Raw genomic sequence first — 23,126 nt, 5'->3', positions numbered from 1 at the left:
AATCAGAGAGATTTCAGTGCATCTTGATTAGAAGGAAAATCCCAAATCAGATACTTCAATGCATCCTGAGTAAGATCATCCCAAATCTGAGTAACTTCATTGCATCTTGAGTACTAAGTCCCGAATCAGAGATGGAGTGGAAACTTCAGTGCATCTTAAATAGCGTTCTGGAAGATAAAAATCAACAATGAATCTTGAGTACTAAGTCCCGAATCAGAGAATCTCAGTGCATCCGTTCTGGAAGATAAAAATCAATAATGAAACTGCTTATTAAACCTCCCTTGATAAAAAAAACCCTCTCGCCTCCCAAAATAATAAACTATAGCTATAGAGATATTAAACCCCCTCTCCCCTCCCAAAATAAATCCTATACAGAGAAATTTAATTATTCATAAACTGGAATGCCCAATGCAGCAAGTCGTACTCAACGTGCCACTTTCATAGTGTGTGTTTTTGAATATATATACAATTTTACACCAACCCAAGGTAATTACATTTATCGCCCATTTGTAAGTAAAAACTCAGCACTACTTTATAATATTCAGGGAGCAAAACACTGTAAACCGGGTTAAACTGGAGCACTTTTCATCTTAATGGTAATCTCAGAGTGTTGTGTAGAAACAGTTTCAGAACAACAGTCAGAACTTACCCCTTAACCGATGAGACGACGTCACTGAAAGCACAGCACATTTTTGCCGGACGTCACTGAAAGCACAGCACATTGCTCAGCCGGTAACAGTGTCACTCGAGTAATAAATCAACATCTACCTTTGCATATATCGTTGTCACTGACTCAAGAAATTATTACACGACTATCCGACAAAATCAGGTCATCAGTTTTTAATTATGCCTGAAACAGTTCAAGATTTATTAGTACATCATAAAATACGCTGTATCCGCCCACACATTCACTTCCACCTTAGGTTTGACTGTTCCTAGTTCCACGACAAACTACTTGACTTAGTCCAAAAGTGTGTTTGGATAAATTTCAGCTTTTGGATAAATTTCAGCCAACTAATTGATAAAAAAAACCTTTTTATTAACCAATAATAATCTCAAAACCAACACAGGCAACTTCAACCCCTCATAGTAGAACACTACCTTACTTTAAATTACCCTCCTTTGAGACTGTACCACATTTGTTAAACACTCTCAACAAGGTACACACAAGGATGCCAAACTCGTCAAAAGTTTTCAACTAAATTTGTCAAGTTCCTGAGCATATTACGTTAAACACTGACAACGTCATTCTGGCGTCCCAGTTAGAAAATAATGTGCAATCTTACTACAGTCTGAATACCCCACAAATTTGCCTGTTATGTATATATACTTAAAACAGGAGACATGGAAAAACACTATACTGATAACACTAACACTCCACCAGTACGGACTCGTGAAATAGCGATCACCACTATGATTTTGAAAACTAAACACTTTACCACTGATTACACTTTAGGAAGGTAATTTTCATTAACGAAGCCTACATTCATCTGGGAACCTTGAAAATTTAGGCTATTCAAAGAAAAATTCATGGACCTACTGATCTAAAAAAAAAAAAAAAAAAAAAACTGGTTTGTGAGACCCTCAGCAGCTTTGCTGTCAGTGCTAAAAATACGCCACGCAGTTTATGTTGTCGCTAACATGAAGTTTAATTGTTGTGCATTGAGGGCTGGTTTTTTGGATGCTCAGATTAATATTCTTACACTATATAGAAACACTGCATTTTGTACTTAAGCGTAATCTGAAAATACCTCATTACATTATAGACTTCATACTCGGGCGGGGGACGGGGGAAGAAAAATTATTTTAGTACGGCAGTTCAGTCACTCAGGATTTCTTTTATGTTTACTAGTCGTCGCTCTTACTTCAATGTAGTAGTCTAAAAAGGGAGGTGGGATTCTTGAATCTGTATAAGTTATTTCAAGGAAAAGTCCTTGTTAATATTCTATGCCAACAGAATGGAACTCTCCTAAAAATTCCCCTTTAGCTGTCGACGTAGCAAATGCACAAATAGTATTTCTCGTATACTATAAATCAGCCTACACGTTCTATTTACAAATTTCACCAAATTTATCAAGTGGTCTGCACGCCCAAATTAACTGACAAAACCAACTTCGATTAAGAAAAATATACTGCACGCCCAAATTAACTGACAAAACCAACTTCGATTAAGAAAAATATGCAAGTTCACCGAAGTACATTGTAAAGTATCTGACAAATAACCTAGTTTTAAGGACCTACCTTACACTTCAGCACTTCTCGGCGAGAAGTAGATCTGGCATCTCTTGATATGTGAGGGTGGATGAGAGGGTTGTTTGAGACTGATTATTTTCTCCATGGATGGATTAAATAAAATTTCTCTGGGCATCCTTTAGGATGAACATTGCATCAACTTTCGAGGGCACGAAGGAAGCTGTGGTCTCTGGACGTTAGGGCAGTGGTCGGGATACCATGGCGTTAAGAGTCACAGCACATCTCACGGCTGAGAGTTAACTTCTAAAACGACTTGATAACTTAGTTGGAAGCAAACACTACGTGTTAACCGTACACACAAATCCTGAAAAAGTTTTGCAATTAATATAAATTTCAAATTCACAAAATCTACATTAAAACTTGGCCTGTCTAAAATCACGATACACTTCAGTTAAGTTATCCACTGAAAATTGATCTACAGGTGAAATTTTTTTATCCTAATTAGCTATTTTTTAAAAAAAACTATTCACACCTCTGAATTACAATTAATCTTAAATATAAAATCCTGTTTGGAGAACAAAACCACATCCTGAAAAAATTAAACATTGTATTGTATTACACTTTTGCAACTCATGGAAATTTTATCAAATTTATGACACCAAACATTCAGTACCAAAAAAACTTTAACCAACTCCTATTTGCTACTCAGCAAACAACTTTCCACACAACACTCACTTTTCTCAGTAGAAGGTAATTTCTCTAATCTATTCCGCATCTCACGGGGCCGAATTAACCAGTCCCCTAGTAGTGAGGTCAAGTGCAAGTCTCATTATATTAACAAGGTACGTAAATCATTGCCGGCTGCTCATCATAGATCTGTTGCATCTAACTACTAGCCAAGCTCCATTTTCCAGTCTGGAAGTAGTGCATAAAAGTGTTACAAATATGTGTTACGGACTCAAAACTGGCGATAATTTAAAAAACCATAACCTAGCCATGGTAAACTATAAAATTTACTACCAAAAATCATCCGCGAATTTTCAAGCATTAAAAAAATTAGAAAAATTTCCATCTTTATTGGATTCAACTTTCAATTAGTTTAGCTTCAACAGATTCGTTATAAGAACTCATTACACTAGGTTAACGAGCCAACGTGAGCGAAAATGGTAGTTAAGGATTATTTTACGGGAAATAGTGCACTTCAACTAATTTAGTTACGAAAGTAAGTACAGGCAGTAATACACCGTACATTATTGGGTCTTCCTTTGAGGTATAAGTTGCTGAAAGTTCTGACATCAGCCAATACAATACCACCAATACTTTTATCATTCACACTTTTTACGCTTCTCGTCTAAAACTGTTTCTCTCGGCCATAACATTGAAAAATATTGAAATTTGCTCTTGGGTTTCCTGCCTAGCAAGGCAAACTTCTGGACCAACTAGCCAATTTATTTTTTTCCCAGTAAACATGAGTTATCTTACTATAAACAGCGGTCACTTACCTTACACGATATAGAATGATGTGTCTAGTAGAACTGCCTTTGTGATAGCAAGAGGCCTTTTACCCTACCCTAGATTGTAACAAATCAGGTGGGAAGATTGACAAAAATTGCTTTAACAGCGTATACGCATTTAATTTCATACGAATAATTTATTGCATCGTAATGTCATTACTTTACCATTCAAGTTACAACAGGTATTAAAAGGTCCGAAAACAATCTTCCTTTTATATTTTCAGACTTCCCCATTTAAAAATGAGAAATTTTACAGAACCAAGATCAGCCTACTCTTACAGACTAGTCCATATACTTCATCTTGACGTCCAGAAACTTAAAACAAAAGTATTCGATTTCTCAAACTTGAAAGTGTTATTAAAATTTGATGTCACTTAAACATTATAAATTCTGAATATAAAGAGTCCAATAGAAGTATGTTACTCTCCACGAGATCAGTCCTTAAAAGGAGAGAAAAAGAAAAATTACTAATTGCATTAACAATGAAACTAAAGATAAAGTTAATACAAAAACAAAAATTAATACCCCACAAATAAAACCACCTAAAGGAATGCGGACCATTGCGGAAAAAATAAACTAGTAAATAAGAAGCCATACCTTGGGTATGCTTACGTAAGCTTGCTCAGAAACTTATTCACATCTAGTTTGATTCATATGTACCACCGTGGAACAATTCCCGAAACTACCAAAGTTCAATGATGCACTAACATTGAATTACATTTTCACTTAGTATATTTTATGTATTAATACTTAAAAGCAACGTCTGCACATGAGGAATATTGCTTTCTCTACCATTATTCGTAGTTGAGAGACAAAGTCTAGCATTTAAATCAGCATTAGCCTGAGTAATGCTTAACATTTACCTTAAAAAATTAAATACACTTCTCAGTCAAGTAAGTACTGTGATACCCTAGTCAATATTAAGGCTGCTTATCTTTGCATTTAGATAAGGTTACTGACCGATATTCAAGTACCAGTTATGTAGTGTTTTACCCCTGCCAAAAAAACATTTGAATTAATACACTGAAGGGGAACTGAATAGTCTACGGTTAGGAAAAAAAATAAAATGAGTAAAGAAAACCATGAAAAATGCCTATTTGGGGAGCATGGGAGAAGGATAATGGTGGAACATGATAATCGGCCGACCGCCCTTCTTGCAGTACCGAAGGTCATAGCAATCTGAGAAATGAGGACGCCGAAAAGATAAAAGGAAAAATGTCACTTTAGGTCTGAAAGTTTTAGTGTTACAATTAAGGCAACTTTGTTACATTTTGTGAACTGAGGGCGTCTCGTCATCCTGGCTACGTCCATTCAACGATATTTTAGAAAAAAAAAAAAAATTACGTGGCGATAGGCGATAGGTGAACAAGTGAAACCTTCATTAGCAAGGCCTACTGTCGGTGTACTGCTCTCACTGGCTAATAAAAATGGAATACCCATCCTCGAAAATAAGTTCAGCTACGTACAAATGCGTACCTAAGTACTGTACTGCGCTGTAACCAGTACAGGAAACTTTACCATTAAGAAAATTGTCATTTTACATAAACTTCACGAGGAACCACCTAAAAATCCTGACGTTTTAATCATCCATCGTCTTCCCTTAACGGGTATAATTTAAAAAGACATGGAAGGATTTTGTTGAGTTTACAAACTTTCAATACTCATTACCATTAAACAAAAGATCGGCAGAGCAAAGTAGCAAAGTATCCCGAAATAATTACCTTAACAGTAAGTGTGAAAACCAACTAAGTTCATTGCTTGCAATCAAACCATTATTTCAGAAATTAAACCAAAAGTACCCTAGAAAAATTAACCAACCATTTAACGCACCCTAGTAGCCTTTTTTGAATCCATGGTTCATTCAAGGCCTCATTTGGCCAGTAGGCTACCAAGCGAAGCATATGGCGCATGCAAAACGGTAATGTACAGTACGTGAGAAACACTCCTGAATAGCGCCAGTTAATACTTCATGTAACTCTCGCAACTGCCTTCCTACATTGAAAATTCCGCCGAGTTACTTAGCGAAGGTTATGACCACAGTTTCTAAAACAAATTATCTCGGGTATTGCAATATACCAACATGAGCTTCTAAAACAAAATTACTTTAAATTTTGATACCAACATCCTTCCAAAATAACATAGAAACACGCAAAATGCCACATTTTTAAGATACCGACACCAATTACTTTCCACGACATAGACAAAATATACGCGACTGCACCTTCAAAAGACGTAACCTGTTAAAGAAAAAATTTGGCTGGAGAGTAGACATCGAAAGAACTACTTAATAATATAAAGCCGACTGTTGACTTCCATTAAAGCTGAGCATCATTCAAAGATTTCGATAAACAAAATGATCCCATCGATAGCTTATGGCACATATGTTAACAAAACGGGAACATAAAGTACGTGAAACAAAATTGGACAGACAAATCAAACCCTACTTAATAGTCTCCATGTAATCCCTTTCTCGTCAGGCCGCCAGCCAATCACTAAAAAGTCCATGTGTTTTAGCCAAGGAGACGAACGGGATTTAAGAGACAAACAGAATCATAAAACAAATTATCAAACACAAGTGATTGTAATAACTAATACCAACATCATCTTTTCTAAAACAAATTACCATAGGGTTATTTCGAAAAGGATACCAACCTTTAAAATGATGAAAGTTGTCTCCATTCCTAAAAACATACCAAAATGATATTTTTAAGATACAAAAACCAATTACGTTGTTTTGTAAGGTGACTTCTAATGGTTTCCAAAACATTATTGACAAAATACACGCGACTGCATTTTCATTTCGAAAGACGTTTTAGCTTAAATTTTCCAAGATAAAATTTGGCAGGAAAACTACTCATAATATAAGCGACTGACTTCCACATAGTTGACTCGCATCACTTAAGATTTCGATAAACAAAATGATCCCATCATATAAGCTTTACACACATACCTGTTAACAAAACCGGGAACATAAGCTTACACGAAACAAAGTACTGGACAGACAAATCAAAACGTTGTTATGATATTGAAAAAATCATTCCAAGACTGCACGGTATCAAAAATTTCGACGGAGTTCCAGCCAATCACAGCCCAGTCCATTCTGTTCTTTTCGAGCCAAGGAGACGAACACGGCCCCTGATTGGCTAAGAGACAAAGCAAGGAATCATAAAATACAGATGCATTTCAAACACAAAACGTCAAAAATCAAGACCTTAGCGACATCTTGTTTGATAACAAAATAATTCACAAACAAAGGATATTTAATAAACTATTTAACCAAAAATGTTAGATACGACATTTTGATTCTGTTTAAAACTAGATAGAAAGTTGTCTAAATACGTAAATTACACACTTTAACGATTGTAGGATGATTTCATGTTCTGAAAACACATGGTGATACAAAAAATGTAACTGACCCGCTGTTTTGTAAGATGACTGCTAATGATTTCCAAAACAGATTATGTAGATAAAGATTTTCATCGAAACAATAATTTTTTCATGAGTATTTTCATTTGGGAACTATATCATAAAATCACGTTTTGAACTTAAGTTTACAATAATATTTTCATCTCATAAGACTTAATAATGGTTAAGATTCAGTAGCCTGGATGAATTTACTTATAAAAAAAATATTATGGCTTACAATTTAAAACTCGTAGAATTTCAAACTCGCTTTTCTTTCGCTTATTCTGTGATTGATTCACGCAGTTATAAAGAAATACCAACTTTAAAGAAATTTGGCTTTGACATAGGATTCATATAAAAAAAATGCTTTACACAGCTGAGATTGGAATCACTAGCATGATACCCTTTACAAAACGTAACTATCGTAACATTCCGAGCATATCTGTAAGTTGTTGAGCCTAAAAACTGCTATTTTAAAATGATATATTCACTTTGTATTGTGAAAACTGTTACATAAAGTCTAGCTTCTAGAGAATGTACATTCTTTGTAACGGACGATGAATAAAAACTATCAGACTTTACTGAATTGTTTACAGTTTGTTTTTGAGAATAAAAAAAACTATCTTTTAAAACTGGAAGTAACTGTACAAAAATATCAGTTGATTTACGATTTTCTACTTACAGTATGCTTCGTTTTGGTCCTACTTCACTGAAAGCAATCTGTGGGACCACCAACTTCGTGTGGCTTAAATATATGCGTTATTCCTGCCTTCTGCTAGCCATAATACAGTTTCATTTTTACCTTCGTATTTTCAACCATTGGTTTTCCAATTACAACACAACTAGTTGCACCCAACTCGTAGGAACACTTGTCAAGCACATCTACCTTTTGCGAAGCTGAGTTCCTTTCTGTAGAACTGAATGGCCAAGAATACGAATTCTGTCGATAATTATAATATAATAAACCAAATTCTTTGGAGCCCTCTGTTCAAACCATGCCAGTTCAAAATTTTAGATTGTTTCTTTACGCTGCGATTAGTAAAATTTTTAATATGTAATAAAGCAGTCTTATGAAGCCATTTCCGTGGATGTTTTGACCCAACAACATCGAGATATCGAACCAGAATTCCAAAAATTAACTGTAAGAGTAACAGCTACAGACTTACTTGAGAAATTAAATTTGGACATTGTGAAGTAATGAAAGGGCTTTCTCACGCCATCTGAAACCAAATGTTCGAAACTCTGTGGGGAAATTAGAACATAAATTAAAATACTCATCGACAATTCAGTTGCAGTGTAATAATTTAAATCCGGGCAAGAGTTTGAAAATTACCGTCTACATCCATTTCAGAAAATGGAATCGACATAAAATACTCTCTCGAAAGTGCATTCTAACGCCATCTATTGGTTACAGATAGGAACTGTGAAAACCTGAATTAACAGGCTATCTGGCAACTAAATTTGAAGTGGTAGTTTTTTGAAAACATAAAGTTTGATAAAAATTATGACAGATAAAAAAACTTTCAAATATTAAAATCCTAATTAAAAAAATTGATATTATATCTTAAATTTAGTCTTTTCAAAAATAAATTGATTATGTCACTAAAAGTAACGAAAATTACAAGAAACTTAGGAAACTACTTCTGGCAATACATTAAATGGCGGAAGTTTGTTTTGAAAGACATCATGACTACCACAGAAATACAAATATATGATATTCTAAACTTGTAAAATCAATGCATAGAAGGGAGTTTATTAAGTAAAATACCAATAAAAAGCTATGGTATCTTTATTACTTGATTTTAATAGATAAGCAATAATGTTTCCTTAGCATGCATTAAAATTATTTAACATTTTATACATTGGCATCCCTGATTGCTAAACGACCGCTAGGTTTAAACTTACGATTCGTAAATAAACCAGTTATTTATCAACAAAACACTTACTGATGATAAAGGTGTCGGATACGCAGAAGTCGGTTGATTTGAGCTGTGGTACCTACTGTTTACAGCGTATTCCCCCCTTTTTTTTCCTAGGGTCACACTCGGCCGTAGGCGCTCTGCAAGACCCGCAAACTCACCTTGTTGTATGCGCAATAAAACAGGCACATTCTGAGATCTTGGTTTATACGGCGAACTCCTATATTAACTGCCACTTCAACACTATTATTGCACTTTTCCTCCACACTAATATCCAATACATTGTTATTTTCTGAGTCACTTAAAACCAGATCTAATGTGTGTCCAGTCGAGGTGTTGCACATTCAACATTGGTAACCAATCGATGTGATTCCAATAACTCATTAGCCTTCTGGATCATCCATCCATAAAATAAAGTCCCCAGAGATATACACTTTTGAGGCAGTTGTCAATCATTTCCAAAAGTATGCTAAATTTAAACACATTCACACTTGACCATGGAGGCCAATAGACATCAACAAATGATCTAAGTGTTTGAGGCTTACCTCAATGTATTCAAAACAAATTACGCGGATTTTCTTTATAATTTCAAGATGAGAACAGTTGCTAATAACAAAGTGCAGCTCCTCTTCCCGACCTATCTTCTCCCGGAATGTGAAAGAAAGTGAGTACAAGGCGTCATTTCATTTATCATAGCTGTATCATAATCATTTAATAGTTCCCAAAAACCGCTAATACATCAAGAGGCTTTTCATTTATCCACCCTCTAATTTGTAGTTTTTTATTACCGAAATTTAGTATTTACAGATCCACATTATAAAACATTAAAATCATATCCATGGTCAGTGTTGGCAGCTACTCTCATTGTTTCCGCATCCAAAGCTTTGCAGTTTCGCGAGTTCACCCGATGCGCGGTGTCTTGTCTTTTCTGTCTCGAACAATTCATACAATTTACTTTACTCGAGTTGCAATCTTTTGTTACGTGATTACCACCACAGCTACCACAGACTCTCTCCTCTCTTTTTTTGCAATCTATCTCCAGATGCCAATACCTTTGACAATAGGAACAGGTCACCACATGAAATCTGTCACGTATGATATATGTTACCCATTGGAAGGCAACCTTATCACCATTCTCATGTATAGCCTTGCGGATCTCGGTGTACATTTTAGAATGAAGTGGGTAGTCCCATCTACAGCAAGTTTACTACATATATTTTATCTTTGCCCTTACATGGGGGATAGACTTTAGAAAGTGGTTCCTGTCAATTAACGCATCAACCATATCATCTTCCTCATCATAGACACTATAAGTCACTGTTTTTTATTTCGATTTCCCAATCAGCTTTGTTCTAGCACTTTCAACACTGTCATGTATCCTGGTTGCTGCCTCATCTCTGCGGCTTGCATTGACAAAATTGATAACAGCATTATCCTTTGAGGTAGACTTAGTTTTAATAATATTTGTTATTTCCTGAAGGGCATTAGCTGCTTCAGTTTTCTTCATAATCATTTTTCCAGAAGCTTCTGTTGACTTTGTCACTATGAAATGTTTTTCCTCGACCATGCTTGCGTAAATTTTCCTCTCCATGCCAGGTTTTGCCATCTTCATTTCAGTTCTTGTCATTTCCATCTTCTTCATGATATTCTCAATCCTTGCGTCAATGACCCGAAGAAAGTTCATAATGTGACTCCCGGTGCATTCTCCGAAGTTCAGCAATTTGTTCATCCCGCTCAGCGATAACAGCATCACGCTCAGCAATCATTACGCCCCACCTCTGGAGATCATCGGTCATCATTTGTAGTTTATTTTCCATATCCATAAAAATTCATCATCGAATGATGCTTATCATTACATCTAGGGCAGAGCCACAGCAATTTCCTGATGTTATCTTCACTGATGCCATCTAAGGAAAACACTTCCGATGATACCACGAATTACATTCACATCCTATCCAATCCTTAGCTTTTCCTTCATCAGATCGGCAAAAATGACAAGACAACGTTCCAAGTTTAGAAGCCATAATGCGCTGTCACTGATAAACGAATTTTCTACTAATTGGTTTTTTCCAAGTACACCATAACCAATTTTAGCTAAAGTAATAAAAAATGAGTGTTTGTTCGCTTCCTACTCTGGAGCACCAGTCAAAAACATCCGCTCACTACCGCTGCTCAAGACCAATGAACTAGTGTAAGTAACTACTAACTAAGTATCTTACAAGTATTTACTCTGAGTCTGAGTACTTCAGTAACGTCATATCATACAGAGTTCGACTGTGAATCTTTCAAGCTGGAGAAGATAAACGTCCGAAATTTACGAGTAAATTCAGTCATTCTGTATCGTACTGGGGATCTTTCAGCCACAAACATAGAATGGAAGTCTCTAATCTACATTTATTTTATAGATTTAAATTAACAGACCAATTTGACCAGAGTCAAAAGACGAACAGATATACCCACCTTTTAATCTGCTGACCCCGCAATAACTCTTCCATAAAAACTAGAAAAACTTTAAGGTTTCAGTATTACATTCTTTTGCCCCAAACATTGATATTCAAAATTGATCATGGATTATTATTATTATTATTATTATTATTATTATTATTATTATTATTATTATTATTATTATTAAACAAAGATTTTAGACTGATAAGAGGAAAGAGACCAATGGGAACACATGAATAGTAAAGACAGAAAACATCTCAGGTGGAGGTCTAAGAAGGGTCACTGCAAAGAACTGGCAGCACGATGGAAGGCACGCTGTAGGTGGTACGGTCCCCATTGGACGTTAAACAACATGAATGTTAAAAGCAACGAAAAGAAGTTTGAAATTCAAGGTAGTGCATTTGCGTGCCGTTGGTCGATGTATAAGAAAAGTGATCAGTGAGGGTTCTGTGTTGCAAAGGATATTATCAGCAAGGGTCAAAAGGCTAACATTATGGTGACTGAGGAACACGAGAGAGAGAGAGAGAGAGCCAGGAAGCCAAGCTGCAACAGTATCCTTGTCTTCACCATCATTAGCTCAGCAACTAACAAAGTTTAAGCAGCAACAGAATTACTGGAAGCAGATAAACCCAATATAGGAGGCTGCCGGTATTCAACCATAACTCACTTCCAACACTGCCACCATGGTAGCTGAAGGACGTAAACTGGGTACCTTCTGTCCTAGGATACGACCACATCAGCCACTGCTGGACATGGGAATGGAAGCTTTCAGCCAAATATGGGCCTGTAAGTTTTTTTTCTTATATTCACGTTATTTCCTTTACCAAAATCTACGGTTGATGGTGCTTCCAAATGATTTGCATGCACGACATTCACTGTTTCCCAACTCATTTGTTTTATTTGTTTTGGGTGTTCATTTGTGTTGTAAATAAGAAATGCTGAGTTTGGAGAACTTTTTTTGTCAAGTCAGTTAGTTCTCTAACCACCAGTTCTTGCTTACATGTCAGTTCTGTATTATGATGAACTGACACACCTTCAACTTTGTAATGTTCAGAGCCAGAGCTTGATGCGTTTAGGACTGTTGCATTTCCAGTGTGTGGAATGATATTCTAATCTACATACTGCGCATACTTTTTTCTTAACGCATCGCTTATTAGTAGCACCATTTGCACTGTCGAGGTTTAGGCATAAGCTATTTTACATTTCTGTATTTTCTCAGTACTGTTTTATAATTTCCGGTGGCAAAGGTTATCCTGTGAATTTGATTTTAATGATTTATAACATGAAGACTGGTTTTTCTACTTAGTACTTCGTGCTATTTAAAGGCATGCATATTTACCCGAGAAAGAGCATGCACTCTTATTGATTATACGTCCCAGGCATAGCTTGGTGTATTGCAGAAAGTTATGGACTATGAACACTATCCAACTCGTTTCCTTTGTGGTTGTTTCAGTTAACCATTCAACCCCCTTTTTTAGTATAATGACCGTTCTTTCGAGAGGTTATTTTCTAGGTTTAAAGAAAAGAAGTTACTCCTGTGTCTTCAGAACAAGTATCTTGCCAAGACCAACTTGAAACTGAATTTGAGCAAAACTTACTTAGAAATCCAGTCTCTTCTCTTCCTCTCCGTTTTCTTTCATTTGGATGAAATGGCTCAGGAAACACGATATTCGAGCATTCAGCCTGTTTTATGGGAGAGTTGCCTCTTACCATTTCATTTGATACTCCGTACTTGTTATTTTGTTTTAACTTTTTTTTCTTTTCAAAATATGAGATTCATCCAAAAAAGAGTAATGACCAACAAGAGGGGTCTTACTAGGTGAGGAGCAATACTGGCATTTTCTAGTAAGTTGCTGCCTTGGCAGATTTACCTGAACACTAACACTTACCTCGTTAGCGACACTATTATTAAGTTCTGCTTGATCACATCAGGTACTTCAGTCCCCTACGTGAAAAGAATGTTGACGAAAATCATCCTCAAACAAATTCAGTGTAGTCAAGATCGGTTCAAATCACTAACTGACAACAGGAAATCATTTCATGAATTAGCCTTGCGGGGATGGTTGGACCTGCTGGGGTAGAAAAACTACTCCACTGCTTTTGTCGTTGAGGTGTACTGCCATTTAACACTGTTGAGTAATAGTACTGATAACAAATGTAAGACCACTAAACATTTTGTCTTTATAAAACCAGCAAATTAATGAAAACGTAGGTTTACATTCCTGTAGGAACAAAAAGTTTTGATAATTCAACTATACACAGCATGGAAACTTTGTTGCGGACAGAAAAACAAATTACCATTACTGTATACTAATTTTATTCAGTTAAATATGATATACAGTTCTGTGCACAGGGTGGAAAAGGTTTATTTATGAGAAAGAATAAAGTTAAAACATAATGCGTAAAAGGGAAATTCAATATAATAAAAATACAATAACAATTATAATAATAATTTCAAAGAACACCTCAACCATGTTCCCCCAAAACATAGCAAAGGACTACAAACAAGAGATGAATAAGACATATAGAGATAAGTAATACTGGGATCGCATGTCCTCTATGTTGAGTGAGAAGCTTCTCATCATATATGTTATGACTACCAAGATCCCATTTACGAATTTCAGATAGATAAAAATACAGTCAAATAAATAAAATGAAAACATCAGGTGAGTCAACTGTGACTTACAAAACCAAAAAGAACAGTTTATAAGAAGACTACAGTGTGCTTAACCACAATTTTAAAGAGGCTCTGAAGAAGTGAAAGCAATATAAAAATAATGTTCATATATACATATTTTTTGTAACAGTAATACAGATGAGTCAAGAGTTTGGACATAACAAGTCTAGAAAATCAGCTGAATTTTTCAGGATCTTATCAAGGGTGAGAAAATACAAAGAAAAAATAAATAAAACAAACAAAACGCAACTGGCATCAGAAGCCAGTTCATTTACGCGTCAATTGTGACGGTTCATTTTTCCCGCATTATTTTCCAATAACAGCAGCCACTGAACAACAGGACTCTTAGTACAGTCACAAAATTTAGCTTTACAAAATTCTGATAAAAAAAAAAAACAATTTGGCATCACAAAAATCTGAAAAAACATTCAGCACCAACTTTGTACCTAAAAACTGCAATGCAAGAAAGTTGAAAAACTATCACACAAAACAGCTGTGTGGCTTTTCAACGACTACAGTTACATTGTGCAGCTCTGCCAAGAAAAAGAAAATAGAGGGAGTTTACCTGGATTGAAGATGAAGGAATATAAAGTCAACAAAAGTCACTGCTGCGGAATTGCAAGCAACAACCAGACACTCCTGTTGGTGCCAGTCATACAGAGCAACCTTGTTTCCATAGATGAAGGTTGAAAAGGCAACATCTGACTGATGACAAAACCACACAAGTAACGTCAGCCTAACAGTTCGTGAACTGTTGGCACAAAGGCTTCCACAGAATCAGAGCTTTCCTCAATGAACTGAGACATCCGCCTTAGCCAAAAAAATTCTGCTATATATTGCAAGTGACAGATGATCACTAATGTGTATATACATAATGTATTATGATACGTGGGTGTGTTGCAAAAACAATGCCATAAGGCTGGATGAGTTTGTCTTTTTGCGATGACTGCATTTGCGTTACCCATTTTCAGTAGTAGTATGATTATGTATAAACACCAACATTTTGCTTAACAGAATTGTGTGTGTCAGAGAGAGAGAGAGAGAGAGAGAGAGAGAGAGAGAGAGAGAGAGAGAGAGAGAGAGAGAGAGAGAGAGAGAGAGAGAGAGAGAATGTTTATAATGACTGTACTGTAGTTGTGAAAGCCTAAAAGTTACAGCTACAACTAGACAAAGTATGCCATGAAAACTAACATGGCATTACTTTGGCAAAATACCTTGTTCATTGATATAAACCCACGTGACTTTTTCACTCAAGTTTTACCACTTACAAAACCGAATTCTCGGACCTCCTATTATACATGACAAAAGCACTAACATCACTTTAGTATGTGAGGTCTGCTGAAGAGATTATAAGCAAGAAGCCTCTACATATGCAGAGAACAATCAATATTGAATATTAAGTGGCAAATCTAAATTGGTGTATGCCTTAGCTTAGTTCAAGAATATCAGTAGAAATTGATTAATAGTTACAATGGTTGTGGTCATTTCAGAAAACATCAAAAGCTATATATATGAGGCTTTGGTCACTTCACCCTAAATTTCCTCCAATTTTTTTACCTTTTGTCTTTTTTTTATTTTTTTTTATTTTTATATGGACATATATTTAAACCTGAATTCATATCACAGATGATTGATCTGTAGTAGACATTTGAGGTTGCTGAAAAATAAATATATATTCTATAGAATGGTGGCTTTCATGTCTGATCTTGCAAAACTTCCAGATCATTTTCATTCAAATTCAATATTTACATAAAAAGATAAAAATGAACACTAAACCAACAAAAAACTAAGTAACACAAATTAGTGTCACTAGGAATAATCAAGACATTTCCACAATTTCCAGGACATCAGGAAGAGAGTGAAATGTTAATTTCACATTTTTGACCATCAGCCACTCAAACAATTAGGGTTCTACAAATATAATGGCAATGCTATAATATTTATCAAGAAAATCATCTGCCAGACAGAATATGCTTGGAAATGACCACGAGTTAGTGGGTACACACTGTCATCCAAACAGATATATAATTCACCACAAACCCTTTTATGGCATGCAGTAAAGGATATGTCAAATTGATATACAGTAAATATATACGTATATAATATATATATATATATGTATGTATGTAAATATCTCTAACTTCATGAGATGCAGGGCCACCAACACACTGTACTGGTCACTCTATTCAAAATCAAAAAGGGGGTTAGGAAAACTATCCCCTTCACCAAATTCTCTACATAGTTCCTCTAACATTCACATAAATGATTCTCAAAGAAACACAAAGTATAAAACTTTAATCTGATTATAATAAAACAATTCAACAAACTAAACTTTCTGTCTAAAAAGAAAGTTAACACTACTTAGTGCATTCTAAATGCAAGGGCTTCCCTTCTATTTATAATAATAATGATATCTATAACAAGGTTTGCAACATTCCACAAAATTTTCAAACAAATGGAAAGCAGTATTCAAAACTCATGAAAAACAGAGAGAGAGAGAGAGAGAGAGAGAGAGAGAGAGAGAGAGAGAGAGAGAGAGAGAGAGAGAGAGAGAGAGAGAGAATGTCCTATTACCTTAGTTTTGCTAGAAATGCTAGAAAATATAATAAGTATAGTTACATTACCAAATGCTCCCTTCATTAGGATGTGAAAACTGCTGGGGGGGAGATATTCTGACATCACCAAACCACCAGATAACTGTACATTAAAGTACATACATGAAAAAATAACAGGGGCTACAGTTATATCCAATTAACTGATGTACATAAGACCAACCACATGACAATTAATTCCAGCATATACAAGTGCTAATGCTTCAAACAAATGTTGACGTCAGAAACAAACTATGAAACATGCAGTTATTCCTCAACATCAGTAAAGACTACAACAGAGAATTTTCTAATTGAAACAAGTTTTAAAATTTAACCATATGCATATTTGCTGGAAGAAGCTATAGTGTTGATAATACGTAATAAAAGATTTCCTTTCAAATAATAAAATGTATAAAATCTTCAGTTAATTTACATTTCTAAATGTTTTGCTACTGCACATACATAAGCAAATCAAAATCAAATACAAACATGTCAATTTGAACGTTATTAAAATATATGAAATCTAAAGACTCTAAAACAGGTAAAACTAAACATGAACATTATGGTAATAATTACTTATAAAAAAGCCTGTTAAGAAATTTCAGAAGCTTTTTCATGCAATTATAGTAAAAAAAAAAAATTATCTGTATATAAGTTGTCACATCCAAAGAAGAATAAAAAGGTATACGATAACAAGCACCTTTTATTCACTGTATTTAATAGTCTGCCATTGTCCCTGCTTTTAATTTACACCATCTTTACTCTATTACTTTTAAAAGCTGTCAAATCTGTCGTGATTGCATGTAGCGGGAAAGGTTAAATGTTCCTACAGAGCTTTAATCTACTATCTGGTCCTAAGTCCAAGTCTGCATGCATTCATAATATTTTGACTGCTTTGCTCCTTTGTATGTGAAAGTACCAGGAGTTGATTAATTACCTTAATAAATGTAATACAGTACTAACAAGTTGTTGCTCCTTTCCTGTTTCCTTATGTAAGAGAACCAACAATAACACTGTCTTTCATCCGTTTGTCTGCATTTTCTTCAACATTACAAATACTTCAAAGGTGGTGGCAGTTCCCATAAAAGATCATTTTTCACATGGAGCAACATACTTTGTTGGCAAAGGATATAAAAAGTTTTGCAACTATTAATGCTTTCACTGAATGTCCACTCAAAAAAAAAAAAAAAAGGCAAAGATACTACAGTATATAAACTCGTATTCAAGTAGGTGCAAATACAGCAGGGGTATTAAACTTTGACAAAGAAAATGCACAGTAGCATTCTTTTCGATACCAAGGTTTTTGTCGATGACTGAGTTTAACATTTAACATTAGTATATACTACTGTACAATCAATATGCAAATCCACTACCTTAAAACTATTGAGCTGTACAGTATACCATATCCAAAAATTACAATTAAGTTAGCCAATGAAGTACTAGAATGAAGAATTTTACAAAGCATCTTTACAACCAACACATGTATATACACTGTTTATGCGTATGTATGTATGTGTGTGATAATATATATATATATATATATATATATATATATATATATATATATATATATATATATATATATATATATATATATATATATAGTAAATTGTTTTCCTTTCGAGCAATTCCTATTATGAGAAACAGCTCAATATATATATATATATATATATATATATATATATATATATATATATATATATATATATATATATATATATATATATATATATATATATATATATATATATGTAATTTCCACTCCGACAAAATTAGTGCGACTAGACAGGCACCAGGTAACTCTAACCTACATTATCAGGTACACAAACTCATCCATAATGCGTTAGATTTGGATTGCCACTATTTCCCTTTTATGTTATCTGATGAAGAAAGAAAGAAAGAAAGAAAGAGCTGTTTATTTATAAACATGAACAATATTGAAATCCTATGTACACTTTATTTTTATTCTCTGACTATAAAAATTTGTATCACAGGTCAAGTTATGAGGGTTTTAGATTCGCATAAATCAAATTTCCTGTTCCAGTTGAAGACAACACATTAAAGAAATACATGAAAAAATAACATCACAGCTTACGTTGCATAAAAAAATACCAGCACGCTGTCATCATAATACAATTAAAAGGGGTGAATGGGAAGCATTATGGAAAAAATGTAATGTATGAGGCCTGCAATGCCATGGTCAGTAATACATGGGTTAAGTCATTTCTATCTTAGAGTAAAAGAGATAACAGAGTAAATGGTTATCTCACAAGATTTTTAAGGTGCTTGAGTTTGCTTTTTTGTTATTTTCCAAAGTTTTATTTCCTTTGAAAATTTATTCCCATGAATAAATTTAACAATTTCATTGCCATTCAAGCATATTTGCTGGAGCACAAAGGTGCATGTATGGCAGTCCTCAGTCATCAGCTCCTACCTAGCTGGATGCGACATCCCGTTATCTATAAAGGTACAGCCCCTTACATTCTCAGGTTGAATCTTCATGCTATATTTTTGGAAGTCTACATTTACATATTCTGTCAAAAGATATCAGCAACATTATTATCACAACACACAAGATTCTAATATTGCAAATGGAAGCTATGTTACTGTTACTAATAAAGACTTTTTGTCATAGAGTTATTTATTTACAAATTCACTAACACAGGCTGGTGAACAATTTCTTTCTATGGTTTTTCAAAGTAGAACAAATTTTGTTTTTTAAAATGTGTATTCCTATGCATCAGTATACAAAAATATAAAACAGAATTGTATATTTGGGGAAAAATGGCAATGCCAGAACTAACACACACATACATGTACAGAACTTTTTTTTTCAGTTCAACAGGAATTAAGCCTACTTTTTATCCTTAGGATTACTTACAATATAATTATCAACCAAAAGGAATGCTACAGATCACCTTCCAAACAGTTATGAAAAAAAGGAAAATAGAAATGATAAATGTAGTTTTTAATGATAACAGTATAACAAAGCTGCAACAATAAGCCATTTGTAAGTTATCATATATAGAAAAAAACTGTAAAAAAAGACAAATAGCTTTCCTTTTAGTGGTTAAACCAGAAATGATCTCATATTGATAAATTCAATTATGTTAAAATAATGATAAAATATAACAAAATCACAAAATCGTACTGTATTCATAAAAAATCACAAAACCTACTGTACTGTACAAATATTGGCATTGTAACTTAGTTTCTAGAAAAGTCAGCTAATTAAGATTCCTAAATTTTTTTAATATTTAATTTTGTATTGCCTATGAATAAGTCGAGAGTAATGTGACCTCAAGCCTATGACCCTAAAAGTAAATTAAGCCATCCTAACACAGGGTATTAACATACACAATTTCAGATGTTAAGCTGTGGTGTATAAAATTTTGACCCTTCACCATAACCAACTTGGCAAACCATTACAAACCAGAATTACATAATGGCAATCTAATATTAAATTTTCAAGATACTACCACCTTTCATTGAAGTTTGTATCTTCAAAATATTTAGACATATTGTGATACAGATAGCTGACTAGAACATAATTTTTTCCTCATATGAAATGTGCATACAATGCATATTACAAAATATCTGCACATGCCAATGGATGAATTTATTCCACTTTTACACTTTTATTGCAGATAAGCCATTTTCTGAATTATAATTAAATTAACATGATTTTGCAACTGGTCTGATGAAGAGAATGTAAAAATCTGGAACATATATGCTGGATGTACACATACAAAATTTATATATATATATGTACTAATACTGTATGTATTAACACTTGAATCACAGTTATGCATTTATTTATTTATAAAAGATGTGAAAAAATTAGCAAAAATAACTTAAAAAAGAGAGGTAAAAAGAATTTATTTCTTCTATACTAGCTAAACTTTACGCTCATCAGCTCCAACAAAAAATTGATCTAATATTATACTCTTTTGTTACGTTGAAATTACTTTTTCCTGCCCAACTTTTCTTTTCAATATACTTTGGGTACAATGAAAAAATTTGGCAACTGTAATTACTAGTATGTAAAACAATTCCTCAAAAATTTCATGTTTCACAAGTAGAGTTCTTTTCCAAGTTTTATTTTGTATTTATGAGAGCATGTCAGCTATTAAACCTCCAAGTTCTGAGAATTACAAAACTTGCACTATCTATGTAACTTACATAGACATTTGTCAAGACTTAGAAATCCCCAAATTAGGCAAATCAGAAACAATCCTGTTGTCAAACCATCTAAAACCATGAATATTGCACTCCATCTCTGTTCAATGCATTTATATATTCAAACTAATGATTTCAGACCAAAATGCAACTGATGTATATGGAAAATATACTGACACCACTTTCCTTTGCCGTCATTAAAATTCAAAACCAGTAACAAAAACAAGGTTATTCAAAAGGTTATACTTTGATATACAACAGCAAAAAAACCCATTCTAAAACTAATATATTTACCAGGCATTACCTGAATGTAAATGCAATAAATGATTTATCACCAAACCATGTTCCCTTACAAAATATGGAAAAGCATAAATATGTAACCGAAAACCTCTTACATTCAAAACTCTTGCTTCAACTTTACTTTAAAAGGTTCTGTATAAACCTCAAAGCAAGTTTATCAATAAACAGACAACTCTAGTAGCTGGGAGCTTGTATTTTCATTAAACATAGTTTTCAAGGTGTAAGAAAAACTCTAGCTTGACTTCACAATCAACTTGCTGGTTCATGTGGCATAGTCAATTCTTTCCTCATACCAAGTAAGTGTCCTAAAATAAAAAGTCACATAAACATTCAGGGGTCATCTTTAAGTCATCGAAAGTTTAATGTTTTCTAGAAGTATATACTTGACAGAAAACACAATATAAAATGGTGGGCATATACTGAGATTCAAGTGCTATATATATCAACATAAAAATGTGACACACAAGTATACGTACAATATATATGCAAACACTCACGTGCATGAGAAGGCATGCACACACAGCTATGAAAACTACACGCTATATGATGATTATTAACTGTACTGACCTCCACATTCCAAGATTCATTCTAAAAATATAACAACATCCACATTTTGTGGCTATTCAAACACATCTCTGACAGTCACAGCCTACATCTTTAATGGGAAAGCATAAACAGAATTTAGCTAACCCTACCTTCTCTCATGAATTATACTAACCCTAACTTAACAATCTCTGTAAGAGGTACAGCTATACCAACCCCCTTGAGCCTGATCCACCATTTCTACCAAAGAGAATTTCAAAACCAAATTTTAGAAACTTTAACTTGGTGCTGATTCTTCATGCATTATCTTAAATGAATAAAGTATTATTTACTTTATGTCCTACACCTAAATAAAACTATGTTTATGAATTGCATTGAAGACCATACAAATGGTAGCTTATGATAGATTCACCTGAACTAAGAAGGGTCATGGATAAATATGATAAAATATAAACTTTCAAGTTTATAGGAAAATGATCACATCTTTTCTTCTGCTCCTTGTTGAATGCAGATGCAAAGAGATGTCATTTCAAACAGCACCTTGATCTGTAACTCAACAGACGTGTTTCTCTGCAGGTGAATGCCTTCAATGTGGAGAGAAACCCCCAGTGAGACTTGATGTTGGACTGGTAGTGAGGTTAGTATTGTTAAATGTCTTAGTTAGTTCTTCTAACCCTCCAGTGGAGTTACCATTTTGACAATTTTCTATCACTTTGTTGACAAACTCTGTAGTATGGCCAGCGATTCTTTGTCCTGCAAAAAACATAACATATTAAATATTCAATGCAAAAAACATAATATATTAAATATTCAATATTATAAATTGCACTTCAAAGTGCTGTGCATCAGTTGATGAATATTCTGGTTTTTACACTACTTATAGATATGTTATGTCATGTAAATTTAATCCCTTGTGAAAATAAATTAATGCTCAATATTTTGATGTTGGGTAACTTTAGGAAGGCTTCTGGAGAGTGTTGAGGATATTTTAACTCTATCCACTCTGCAAACACACTGTTCAAAGAGAATTATAACTAAACCAGTCAAAATCACACAATCACAATAATGTTTGTCTATTTTTCCTGGTTTTTCCTCATTTTTTGTTATACTGTATGCCAAAGCTGGCATATACGTATAGCAACAATATACAGGGAAATGGAGATTCATCATACTTTTTCATGATGCTTAAGGAATTTACAAGTGTCTTTTGTGTTCTTTCTAATACTTATACAGTATGTGAAAAGTACCAAGATTTCTGTTTTCAACTAACTTCAGCTCATCATTCTGACTATATAATTATGTATTCTTAATTTTGAAAGATGCCAAACTTGGCTTCATAATGAAACTGCAACCAGCATTC

The 23,126-nt window shown here is 34.0% G+C and overlaps 1 protein-coding gene and 1 long non-coding RNA gene across 8 annotated transcripts in view; both read right to left on the bottom strand.

Moving 5' to 3' along the window:
- LOC136845578 (uncharacterized) lies at window positions 1-3,001 on the bottom strand. Its single transcript, XR_010855192.1, has 4 exons — window positions 2,929-3,001; window positions 2,242-2,557; window positions 650-850; window positions 1-167 (listed from the first exon to the last, which is right to left on the bottom strand). It is a non-coding gene; the product is annotated as an uncharacterized lncRNA (long non-coding RNA).
- Window positions 3,002-13,775: 10,774 nt separating this feature from the next.
- The window catches only part of REPTOR (repressed by TOR), a 152,709-nt gene continuing 143,358 nt past the window's right edge, over window positions 13,776-23,126 (bottom strand). For all 7 annotated transcript variants that reach the window (XM_067116206.1, XM_067116207.1, XM_067116200.1 and 4 more), the window contains one exon: window positions 13,776-22,519. In XM_067116206.1, the coding sequence (XP_066972307.1) occupies window positions 22,353-22,519 (167 nt within the window). In that variant the 3' untranslated portion in view covers window positions 13,776-22,352. The remainder of the gene's footprint in view (window positions 22,520-23,126) is intronic.

This window comes from Macrobrachium rosenbergii, chromosome 14 (assembly GCF_040412425.1).
Source record: "Macrobrachium rosenbergii isolate ZJJX-2024 chromosome 14, ASM4041242v1, whole genome shotgun sequence".
NCBI classification, from domain to species: domain Eukaryota; kingdom Metazoa; phylum Arthropoda; class Malacostraca; order Decapoda; family Palaemonidae; genus Macrobrachium; species Macrobrachium rosenbergii.
This window is presented reverse-complemented; position numbering and strand designations above follow the sequence as displayed.